At 32.0% G+C, this 13521-nt stretch overlaps 1 protein-coding gene across 1 annotated transcript in view; it reads left to right on the forward strand.

Annotated features, from left to right (window-relative positions):
• Positions 1–479: 479 nt before the first annotated feature.
• The window catches only part of LOC129953351 (cell adhesion molecule Dscam2-like), a 92224-nt gene continuing 79182 nt past the window's right edge, over positions 480–13521 (forward strand). The window contains 2 exon segments of the mRNA XM_056066478.1: positions 480–977; positions 5438–5944. Coding sequence (XP_055922453.1) covers positions 5797–5944 — 148 coding nt within the window. The 5' untranslated portion in view covers positions 480–977; positions 5438–5796.

Here is a 13521-nt window from a genome sequence, read left to right on the forward strand (position 1 = left end):
TCACCAGGAGTATACGATACGTACAATAACTTTCAAAAATAATAAACCATCAAACGCATATAATTTCAAAGTTAAATAAAAAAGCTTTCATGTACTCGTATTTACAAATTTAAGTTCAAGAGACTAAGCTTTTGATTCAAATTTTTACCGCCATACAACATCCCTTAGGAGTAGGCGCACTGCTCGTCCTCTAGGAATCAATAATGTACCACATCTCAATTTTGTTCACCATAAGACCACAGCATACTGATTATTTTCACCATTAGTATACTCTTCCACTTCAACCCCAACCGGGCAGAGGCAGAGAGCTCCACAAAAAATACTCCCCACTACATGAAGAATGATTGTTGAAAACCACAACAGCATCCGCATACCATTTAGCAACAACAAATCAGTTTAGGGACTTTATTGTTATTTCCGGGACGAGACCTTACTTGGCACGCGCTCTTCGTGCATCCGCATTTACTTCTTGTTTCGCAACAAGAGTAAGCAGCCGGGAACGGAACCGACCAAAAAGTTTAGTTAATCAGAAATAGCCTTCAACAAAGGATGGAATCGCACGCTTCTCGTATATCAATAAATTTTAGTTAATGTATTACGTTTTCTCATAATTTTGTTTTTATCGTGCCGATGTTGATATGTATTAGATTATTTCAAGTTTATTTCATGTTATGAATTAAAATCCTTAAACTGAACGAAACATTAGATGTGAAATTTGAAGATTTATGTGTGATTCTGATGACTACTAATAAATTTGCCGTGAAGTATTTAAAAATGCCATGTCGTGTCGTGAAAATTAATAAGACTGGTCATATCTCTTGACTACCTACAGCCTGACTGCATTCAGCTAGCTAAAATAAATAGTCTTTATATTCAAAATAAAGTCAAATCTCTCTTTTTATTAACATCACATTTCATTGTGGGACTCAAAATATGGATTTCACTTTTCATTCATATTTAAATTATTCCAACTCTTGGTAAGAAATTTTACAGCATTTAAACAAAAAATATTTATACAACTAGGCAGTTATGTCAGTTTTTATGATACGTAAAACATAAACGTAACCTAAATAAAGATAGATCGGATTTATACTATGGATGATCTTTATTTATCTGCGACTACTAACAAATATTAAATTATTTGAGTTTAAACAAATCTATTTGATTTGATTCTGCATTTTATTTTGCAAACGAGTATTTGTATTATGAATAAAAAGTTAAATCTGAATTTGTATGATAAATGGATCGTGCAAGGTGTCGAGTTTGAGTAACTTGAAAAATGAATTCAGAATTAAAAGAATTGAATTTCACTTGATTTTAAGTGTTCACCGTGTCATAAGTTTAATTGAAATTACTCTACTTTATCAACTTCACATAAGAAGTTATTTTAATCGGTCCGATTTCTCAAATTGAAATGTTTGACATTTCTCGACGTTTTGAAGGTCCCTAGAGTCTAAATAAAAGACTGTGGACGCACGTTCGTAGAGTTTGTTTCGTCGTCCATAGCTTAAGAATCAGTATCGACTTCAAATAAATTTTGTGATACAGATATTAATACAGAAAGATTCAGAAAAGACTCTCAAAAGAATTGAGTGGGTGTTTTTTTTTTTAATTTAAACATTTTGGCTAACCCAAAATATCTCACGAACCAATAACTCTAGCGTCTTAAATTAAATTTTATATTATGTAGTGTAACGTGATACGAAACAAGTATATTTTTGGAAAAAAAATTCAATCAACAGTTTCTTTATAAATAAAATATCTTTTCAAAAATTTGGGATATGGGCTTAAAATTAATTGTATCTTTTTAAAAATATTGTTTTAACATTCAGTAAAATGTTTAGAAAAACTTAATTAACAGTTTTTTTTACCAAAAATAAAAAACCTTACAAAAATAATATATAAAAATTTACTTTTGACTCAAATATCTTTTCAAAATTTAAAAATATTGGTTTTAAATTAATTTTATCTCATAGAAAGTAATTTTTTCGTTAATTTTTACAAAAAATATTACGTAACTTACTTAGTTAAGATGGCGCTACAGTCCTGTGTGAACTATAGGGCCTCACCCAACAAACTTCTCGATCTAGCTCGGTCCCTAACTAGATGTCTCCAGTTTCGCGCTCCAAGTTGGGTGAGGTCACTTTCCACTGATCCTGATGAAATAGTACGTAAATGGTATTAACATTGGTAAAAATTGGGTTTCGACTGAAAATTTCGTCAGCAAAAATAGATTTTGGAATAAGACTATTGCATCATATGCAAAAATTGTTGATAATTTTTATTTTTTTAGAATAATTCAAATGACAACTTTTTTTATCAAAACACGAAAACCTAAAAACCTTTTTAGCAAGTCAAATCGTCAGACGGGATGAGAAGTTATCAGTGTGGGTTGCATCCCAGCCTCTTTTTTTGTAATAAATTGACTTATAAATTAATTTAATTTAAAAATATTTGTTAATTGAATTCACTCATTAAGTTCTCAACGAAGTTTTCAGCCATTTGTTTTCCTTGACATTCTCGACACAAATTTCCATCGATATGTGAATCAATCCGAAGTCAAATGTACATACGTATGTATATTTTGACTGAACCAATTACCACAAGTAAACAATTTTGAAAAACTAAATTTTGCTTACTGACACTGTTTTTAAGATTTTTTTGATTTGTGAAATAGTATTTCAAAAAATTAAACCAATTATTGAAAACGCTTCTCTTGGTCAAATAATATAAAAACAACAAAAACAGTTCAATTAATAATTTGTAAGTGTCTGTTTAAAAAATCTAAAAGGACCAATTTTATAATTTGAATCCCTTTGTTTAACACTTCTTATGGTACGGAATTGCGGTTTTCAAAAAAATGTCGGTATTTAGTCTTCGATTTTATCTGAACAGAAAACTTAAGCTAAAGAAGAGCATGTACTTGTAAAGTAAACAGGCTTTTTGTTTTAATGTCAAAGAAACGTTTGATTTCTGTAGGCTCAGTGGCAGAGTTCAAAATATTTTAACATTTTTAAAGACTCAAGGATTTGTATGCTGTAAAGAGGTTATAGAGCCAACCTGACTAAGGAAAACCGGAATTAGTTCAAACATGCTAGAAAGACCTGTAATGGTCATATTCGACGAACCAAATTTAAGCAGGATCAGAAATGAAGGCAAAAAATAATACAATGACCAAAGGTAGTCAAATTTTGTTATCGTTTGTAAAAAACGTAGGAAACACCACGTCATTCTCGATTCCAACACTCGTCCACAATGACACTCCCTATGTAAGCTTGATTGATAAAGCCAATTTGCTTGAAGCACAGTTTGCTGTTAATTTGACGCTACCGGAGAGTGTCATGAGTCCTCCTGTTCTTGAGAGCGTATACGATTCTATGGGATGAATATTCTTTCGCACTCGTGCAATTGCAAGAGTACTAAAAGACCTTGACATACACAAATCCGCTGGCCCTGATAGTATCGCCCCAATTGTTCTGAAGAGGTGTTCTTCAACGCTGGCAAAATCACTGCGTAAACTACTCTACAGGTCTCTTTCCCAGCGGCTGGAAAATAGCATCTGTCCAGGCTGTTCCTAAAAAGGGCGAATCCTTCTCTTCCTCCAACTATCGTCCAATAGCGCTAACGTCTGATAAATATCAGCTTAAGAAATATCTTGAGGAACAGAAGCTGCTTAATGACCGGCAATAAGGCTTTCGTAGCAATTCCACTAGTGATCTCATGGTTTATCTCACCGAACAGTGGAACAAATCTTTACATAATTTTGGAGGTTATTGCACTGGCATCAAGCTCTCTTATCGAAAATGCGTGCTTTTGGTATTGATCAATCTCTTCTTCGTTGTGTTAGAAACTATACCTTTCAAACCGTTTAATACAAGTTGTATTGGATGGTTTCACGTCTGAAATTCATAAAATAAATGTTGGTATCCCCCAGGGCTACTCTTTTGTCTTGCCAATTCTAATCCATTAAACTGTTTAGCCGACGACAGTACTCTCAGCTTTTCATATTCGTTTCTAGATTCACATCCATATCCTTCGGATGTGGAACTTCAACGGCAGTCTATGATAAGCTCATTTTATTTTGATCTTGACTGCATTGTTCAATGGGCAATAAAACGATTCCAGGAACGTTCATTAGTTTACCCTTGACTCAATTTCGGGCGTCCTGTCAAGCATAGAGATTCTTTCTTGAATCGCACGCCGAAAATGTGGCATTCTTTGGACAATTCTGTTTTTCCCTCGCATTTTGATGTTCAGAACTTTAAGACCAATGTGCACCGGTATCTCCTCTTAAATCCTTCCCTAGTTTCCTTATGTAGTGACTTAAGTTTTTTGACTGGTACTGCCCCTTGGAAGGGATTGGTTTATCCTGCAGGGGTAATTTTGTTCAGGAAAAGTGCTTTCTCAAATTAGTCGTTCAAATTCGGCATAAAAAATATAGATTCCCTTTATCCCAAAAACTACTAGCACACAGGAATGGTCGAGAGTTGAAGGTAGGAACTGTTGCGCCACCCAAATTTATTTTTTAAATAGACGTTTTGGAATAAGAAAGACAAGGAACCAATCATCTCGTCTTGTGGCCTTTGCAATGAGACTTCTTGACAGTGTAACCTTCTTCTTTTTAAAATTATAAGTAAGGGTAAGTAAGGTTAGTTATTTGATTATCAACTGTTCATTGCAAATTTAATTTTGTATAGCCTAAATTATTTTTTGTCAAAATGTGTGCATAATCGTATTATTATAAACTTCCCATAGGAAGTTAGTGTAAATGCCTGAGTGTGCGTGTGTAGTGTGTACGTACAATCCGTTGATACCTAGTGATTACAAGTCTCAACCATTCCTTTGTGTGAGTACTTTTGTCAGGAGATGTCCCACATCTCCAAAACAATTTTATGCAACGGTGAAAATGGGTTGGTCAAAATTTATTTTTAACTTTAAAATATTTTTAAAAATTAAGCATATTGGCTTCAAACTAATTTCATCTTATAAAAAATGTAGTTTTCAACATTCAGTAAAATGTTGGGAAAGATCGAAAACTCTTTGTTAATTTTTTAGGAAAAATCAAATGACAATGATATACAAAAAATAGGAAAACCAACAAAAAACTGATAGGAAACGGTTTTCGAATTAAGTATTAGGAGAACAAAGAAAAATATTAATTTTAACTTATTAATCGCACATAAAATATTGTAATGAATATTTTGTTAAAGTCTTAAGCAAGATACATCGACGGACAGGATGAGAAGTTATCAATATTGGTCGCCCCCATCCACTTTATATTTTTTATTTTTGTACTAGCCACTAATTAATTGGTGGTATCTAGGATTTATATGATATACAATTTGTTTGTATTTAATTTACTTGTCAATAAATAATGTAATCATAATAAAATGTTTATATTTTGAACATAGTTTTTGTTGTTACTATATGTTTTCAGGTCCTTCGAAGTGTCCTCAATTACATGCAATTTGAAAAGCGCATATTAGTAAAGTGAAAGTTTTTTTCGAAGAAATGTGATCAACAACGCACGCTTATTAATTGCTACCTTTCATTTACTAATTCGTATAGAAATGGTTCTTAGCATATGCATAAAAAGTCAATTCATATATTGTACATGAAAGGTTCGGATCGAATGCAGGCATTGATGAATTTCTCGTTAAGTTAAAAAACAAGCGTCAATAAGTTAGAAGGCCTTTTTTGAATGAATGAACTGTTGACTGTCGGCAAAGATTTTAAGTAAATAAAATCTCCTAAACGTTTACTGTCACTGTCTCTGTCTTAATCAACTAAACAAAAATGCTTCAAACTAAAAACTCAAATCCTGGATCAGAAACAGCAGTAGCTGTTCTAAAAACTAAATCATCAATCATGCAACCGATATCGCAGCTGAATTTACGCTTCGTTCTGATTTGTGTTGCTATCCTGTACATTATTCCTGAAAAAGGTAAGTGATTTTTATATTTCAGGATCAGAATCTATATGCTATAGCCTTTTCTCATTATTTGCTTTTGGAATTTTTGTGTGAAATAAATAAATAACAGGTGTTTAACCTGTCATCAGGTTTAATAGTTGCGTAGGGAATAAGGGTTTATTAAGGCTCTATTCTAAAAACTTTAAGCAACTTTTCTGAGCGAGCTTAGTTTAATCAACGTTTGACGGAAAATCTTTTCTTGAGTCAATATATTTTATTTATAAGCTGCTTAAATGCATTCCCATCTAAGAATTTCAAAATCATTGAAATAAAAATCGAAATTTATGGCTCTCGAGGACTTAAAATTAGGTAAATATTATTATAAGTACACGAATTTAAGAAATTGTTTATGGCTTCCTGTGTGAAAAACCCTTTCTGAATGCATTAAATTCGAAAAAAAGACTTTGTATTGGTGTGTATTTGACAATTACAAAATTTTATGACAGAAGGTTGATGAAAATGACGTATAACAGAGCCCGATAGAGATAGAGACTAAAAATGTAAAATTTTAGATATAAAAAAACAGCTCTAACGATTTTTAAATACAAATTTAAATTAAGGTTTCTTTGAGGAATAAAATGGCGATAAGATTAAAATTAAACATTTTTTGCAGGTACATTTTTAAATCTTTAAATACAGGAAATATTTGTAAACAGGCTTTTTGTGCATTTAGCGTAATACAACCACCTCTAACAATTTTGTAGCTTCTTCGTAGTATACAATTAATTTGGCATTAATGTGTCCTCAAATCAATATTGAAACGTATAACAAAAAATCTCGTTTTTAAAGAAAAATCAAAAGCACTTAATTCAAATGTTTAAACAACAAATATACATAGGTAATGAAAATGATTTTATTTTGTATTAATTGTAACCATAAAGCATTTCAGTAAAAAAAAAACTTAGCACATTGTTCTTGAGATGTGTTACAACGAGAAATATATATTATAACAACAAGCATCAGTGAGCGCAGTTAGTAGGCAGATGGGGGACCGCATCGAAACCTACCGAGTATTGTTGTCATGTGTCCCTTCAGTCTGTTGTTCTTTCTCTTCTGTCTTGTATTAAGGTCTTGTGTTGTTATCACCTTATATAGTCTAGTCGCTCAAGGTGCAGCGTTCTCTACTCTTTACATTTACATATGTATGTAATGTAATGTTATATTATTACAAGCAAATTCAATTAATTTACGGGATTCAAAATTTAAAATAACTTGATCATAAATAAATGACTTTGTAAGCCGTTAAACAACGTAATTGTAAAAATTTTGGAACATTCCCATTTTAAAAACTATTTTCACTTTAGAAAAATTGGACAGATTGTCAGCATTCTGGTCTGTCATTTTTTCAATTGGTGTATTTTTAAAAAATATTTACAACTCGGACAGCAAAAAACAGAACGAATTTAGTTGTGACCTTTGTATATAAATTCTATCTTAAGTAGTAGTTTGAAAGTAGTTTGAAAGTTTTTTTTTATAGAAAAGTTGAGTTAAAAATATGCCAAAAGTAATGTCGCCGTAGCCACAAGTACAATAGGTTTTATTTACAAAGGCTGTGACAATTTTATTGCAACAAACTTAAAACTATTTTAAAACAGAGATGTTTTTGAAACTCAATTATAACAAACATGGGGAGAGTACGATAACTCAGGCAACAACGTTTGATCACGGATTTGTATAGAACAGTTAGAAACAAGCATTTTTACTATTGGAGCAGGGAGTCTATCTATGAGAAAAAAAAATAATGGTAATACTAACAACTTATAGTTCATACATTTTTTTAAAGCCAACACTTTTGTCTGTTAGCTTGTTCTTAAATCAAGTCAAAACTATGCTACCAACATTTGGGTAAAAAAAAGTTTAAAAAGGTAATTTTTCAAAATTTTTACGATTATCTACTATTGTTTTTTTTTTTACAATCCATAGCTCTTATTTATTTTTTTTATCAAAAACTGAAAACTAGATGATTTTATGTCTCTAGTTCTTGAGAGAATTGAAAATTACCAACAAACATATTTCAATTAAAGTATTTTTTCCTTGTTTAACCATTAAAGTAGCCTTATTTTGATAGTGATAATCAAATTGATTAAGATATACCTAGGATAAATAAATTCTTCTTAAATCCAGCGTATTTAAATGCAAAAGAAACTTTGCATGCACCCCACCTAGCACCCACAACTAATATAGTGAGCCCATACAGACCCCACTGTTGCATACACCCAAACTCGCACACAACTCACTGTGACATACACCCAACTCTCACCTACCATTATTACTATCAAAATAAGACCTCTCAAGCAAAAAAATTATTAAATTAAAATAGTAGTTGTGGTTATTTTCAATTTTCTACAAAACTAAAAGACCAAAAATCATCTAGTTTTCAGTTTTTGATTAAAAATGAATAAGAGCAAAAAATTATTAAACAAAAATATTTATAACCTTATGGTTTTAAAATATTGAAATTTAATCTTTTTATATCTTTTTTGAGTTTAAACTTAAATTTTTTCATAAACTATGCATATTTTTGACTTGATTTTAAAACTGGCTAATAGAACAGAATGTTGGTTTTAAAAAAACGTATAACACTTAATTATAAGTATTACCGTTATTTTTAAACATTTTTGTTCCATTTTAAGTAATATTTTTTTAAATTGCCCCTCCCAATTAAACAGGGGATAAATACCTCTCATAGTAAGAAAGTGCTTGGTTTTAACTGTTCTAAAAAATCCCTTATAATATCTTGTCGCATTACTTATCGTATTCTTTCCACAAACTTTAACTTTATAAAAACATAGATGTTATAAAGATGTTCAAATGGTAGACATGTGCATTCAAGAGGATACAAGCGTCCACAGGTTTTTCTCAAAACCCACCTCTGTCTATCAACTCCTACTCTCACCTCCCGCAATGAACTTCGTGGGCCTAGTACCTCAATTGTTTACTGTTGACAACCCAAGCAAACGAAACAAGGACAACGAACCTCAGATCTTTACGTGGAATGTTAACAGACTACGTGCAGCCGAACAATTAGCGGAAGCCCTAAACTGCTGCCAGGCAGATATTACCGCCATCCAAGAAGTGCGATGGGATGGACCGGGCAAACGCAAACTAAAAGACTGCTATGCATTACTACGGCGACTGCTACCGAAAACAAAGACAGCGTCTATTTGGGTGTGGATTTGTTGTTGGAACTAGACTCAGGCAAAAAGTCTTGAGTTTCAACAGTGTGAGTAAGCGCATCACGAGAATCCACATCAAGGCTAAATTCGCCCACATTAGCCTAATATACGCTCATGCCCCAACAGAGGAGAAAGATTAAGACACCAAAGACACTGCGAGCAACAATCGCTGCCATTTCTTCAGTATTGTATCGCAATTCACGATTCAATTCAGTGATACATTTCGATTTGGTGAATGCATACCGAAATGACTGAGTGGTAAGTTGGCAATGATAATGCAAAGATCCTCAATAGCAATCAATGCTTCATTGTACAAAGCGTCACTATATAATATACTATCGTAAGATCGTTGCACCGTGTACGATCTTGATGAAATTAAACAAAAGCACTTAGGAATATAAAAATAGATAAAAACCTATTCTCAGACCTACGAAAAGTATATGTACAATTTCATTGAAATTGGTTAAACCGTTTCGGAGGAGAATGTCATCTAACACTGTGACAGGAGAATTTTATATATTAGCCTAGCAGACCCGACAAACTTCGTCCTGTCATAAAGATTTGTAATGTGGCAGTTTTTTTATATTGCGTATTTTACATTCGTGGCTAAGAATTCTCCTGAACATAACCGTCACCCTGGTGATAAGACGTATTGAAAAAAAATAATCAAATGAAACATGTATAAGGATTTAAATGTAAGTAATCGTTTTATTGTTAATCATGTAAATCATAATTATTAACAGAAATCAGTTTTATTAACATTGTAGTGTTTTGTGATAAACAACGTTTTTTATTTGATTGCTTGGCTTCCAACAGGGGAACAGGCAGCATACAATTGACCATGTAAGAAACATGGGTTTTCTTGATTATACCACATACACTTAATGATTGCCCCTAGGACTTGTTTATGGTCATAGCAAAAGCAAGCCGCACTGGAAACTGTAGTCGTTTAAACATAAATGGTACATTATTAGTCAGAATAATTGAGATGCGCGGTATAAGAACATATTCTCCTTTGTACCTTCCTTTGAGTATAGTTGCTTCTATCAGGTTGTTTAGTAATTTATTAATCGCTAACTGTGTACTGTTTTCAAAAACGCGGTTGGTTGATATTTCGCAACATTATAACTATTGATCCAACCTTTAATAGAAGATTTTGAGGTGGCAATCCTGGCAAATCCAGCGAGTTCAAAACTTCCGGTAAATAGTTGACTACATCATCTTGGTTCGTGGCCTAATCAACTGATTTATATATCTTCGATTCGCCAGTAATTTGTACTTGAATTTTGAAATTTAATTCATTTACATCTATGTTTTTTGCAGCCAATATAGCTCGTTCCCTCAACCAATCATGGCTTCTGTAATTTTGAGAAACATCTGGAAGCAACTTCTAACTAAGTTCATCTTTTGATTGCGTTAACTGACAACATTTTTGAGGAAATTTAATGCAGCCAGTCAAGATGTCTATAGGAAATTTGCCATTACCAATGTCAATGAGTTGTTTAGAGAATACGTTTCCAGATTGGTCAATTGGCGTTAATCGTGGAATCACTGGCAATTTTTGATGAACATCTTAAATTAAAACATTCATCATTGCTGGGATGTACTGAATAAATTCGACCAATCGTATCGGTGGAATATACATTAATGGTATCCTGGAACTGCTTTTCCTTGTTTTTTTGAATCTCCTAGAGGATTGATTCCAGGTATAATATTTGTATTCATTTCAGAATGTACCTAGCTGAAATGCTTGTGCGAAATCATCGTTTTGGCATGTCTCAAAAAAACTGGTTAAGGTAGTGAATGGTGGCTGAGCAGCTATTTGTACTGCGTTCTGTGCTATAACTATAAATACACTCTTTGTCCATTTTCTAAATGTACAGCTAAGTGAGAAACAGAAGGGTGTCTCTTATGAATTGGAAAAGAAAATATTCGCCAAACTGCTAACATAGCGGCCCATTTGGTATAACTTCTTCATTGGAATTCTTTGCGCCAATTCCAATCACAGCCTTCTCTCTTTGGATACATATTTGCAAATGTACAGCAATTAAGTTAAATTGACTACGTTTTCGTTTTAGTTAGAAAACATTTGTATTGGAAAAGGAAAACGATTGTTTTAATGGTTTATCCGGCAATTATTTGAATTTTTCGCGCCGTAAAAACCATCTTCGAACTTAAACGAACATTAAAAAAAAAAGAATTGGCCAAAATGGTAAAGGCGTTATGCGCTTACCAACACATTTTGCGATTCATTTTATATACATATTTATATAAGATAATAAGTTTAATTGCGACATCTTATTTGCTAAAAACTTTGTAATATACTCATTTTTTACGAACTTGAATAAAAATATTAATACGTACATTTTAAATTAAATTGCTTTCTATTGATTTTTGCATTACACCAACTATGCAACTGTACGTAAATGTTGATCAATTGTGTTCAGTTCTTCAACAACAAATCCCAAACCAGGAAATTTGTATAACAGCTTTAACATTTCCGTCTTCGTTTGTAAATAATAATTGAATTTTAATAAGGGGGTACGGTAGTTATAAATCAGTCATGAAGGTCACCATGTTTTTTTACAAATAGCATGGTAGTGCCCATGTGTGATGTTCGCCTTTAATAGTTTACAACATATTTTATCTAAGAAACTAGGCCGGGTCACCTATGTAGATTCTTATATAAACTAGCCGTGTCACCTTGTTTCTTATATAAACAAATAGAGATTGATTTTTTTTTTTGAAAATTTATCACAAAATGAGATCATTTCGTACATCAATTTTTACTAATTTTGCGTACTATTTTGTGCAGATTTTATTTTTTGGGAAAAAATTAATTGTTTGATTTTAATAAGAAAGTTACTGAATGTCGAAGACGTGCGCACAAACATATTTTCGAATTATTTAGATTCTAAGGTGTCAAGATATGTCAAAATTTTAATTTCGAAAATAAGTTGGGAAGTTGAAAAGAAAACTACTTCCCATTTAAGAACCATGTTTTGTTTTTTACCAAAACCGATATATTTAAAATGACACATCGATATCATAGATGTCTTACGCATGAAATATATAACAACATAAAATAAAACACCAGAAGAATGACGATTTAAAAAAAAAATTAATGGGGGCATGATGCATCGAGGTTTTAGTGTTTTGAGACCCTGAGTATGATCGAGACTTAAAAAAAAATTCAAGTTAATGAGTTTATGGTATGAGTTATAAAATAAGAAATAAAATATTCTGAACACATCTTATATGAAAGTTTGTTTTGTTAAACTCTTCCTAAAAATGGTGTGTTTTTGAAAGTTGGTTAAAATGAGAACTAAAAGCAAAGAGTATATAACCTAAAGACCTGGTCCATTTGGGGCTAAAATAATAACAGTAATTTTAATGCATCCCCTGAATCCAGTTCAACATTCACCTATATTCTTTCATATTTAGAAACGCAAAATCTTTAATAAAAAATTAAGTTTAAATATTTTCAATAACAAAAGCTCAATAATGCTATAACACTAAGAGGAATTTTATGGATTAGAATTAAAGAAATGTAAAACAGTAAATATTAGAGCACAAACGTTGTACATCTTTATTTTTGTATAACTAAGGCCATTTTCGTTCATAACTTAAAGCAGATTTTTTCACAACTACATATGTGGGAATGAACATACGAGTATAACCCTATGATCAAAAATGAAAAAAAAAATAGTACAACAACAAGGAATAGGACATACAACAAGGATTTGTATGAATATAAAAAAGTATGTAGATACACAGATATTATCCACTGTATACCTAGGTAGATACTATATACATGAGTACATGAAGTTCTCTAAATATACATATAATATCTAGATTTAGATTTCTACAAGTTCAAAAATTGACTTTCAAGTGATTGAATTCCACTTGTACGTGGGCCTAGTGAGTAGATGCCTAACAACTTAATGAATTTGAGCCCCCTAAAACAAACATTCATTATCCAAGAGTACAAAAATAAGGCATAAGTGATCCAAAAAACGCATAGGTATTAGATACCAGTAAAACACGATACAAACGTGTAGGCTTTAGTAGATGTAGACAGAAAGATAGTAGATAGAGGTTAGGTAAAGAGTGTATGCAAAACTTTCGGTACTACACATAAAGTTGCCTTTGTATTCAAATCAATTCTTTTTACCTAAACTACTCACTGTTTTATTTTGTACAAAGACATCCGTGTATGCATGTTAGATATATAGCTATGTAGAGTGCATTGTACAAGGCACATAGAATTTTGTAAAACTGTGCATTGCCATGCACTACAGAAACAGGAGATATCCGTTGCCCTTCCGTCCTCTTATCATACGAGTTATGGTTACGAGTCCTTAAATCTTTATC

Source organism: Eupeodes corollae, chromosome X (assembly GCF_945859685.1).
Source record: "Eupeodes corollae chromosome X, idEupCoro1.1, whole genome shotgun sequence".
Classification (NCBI taxonomy): Eukaryota; Metazoa; Arthropoda; class Insecta; order Diptera; family Syrphidae; genus Eupeodes; species Eupeodes corollae.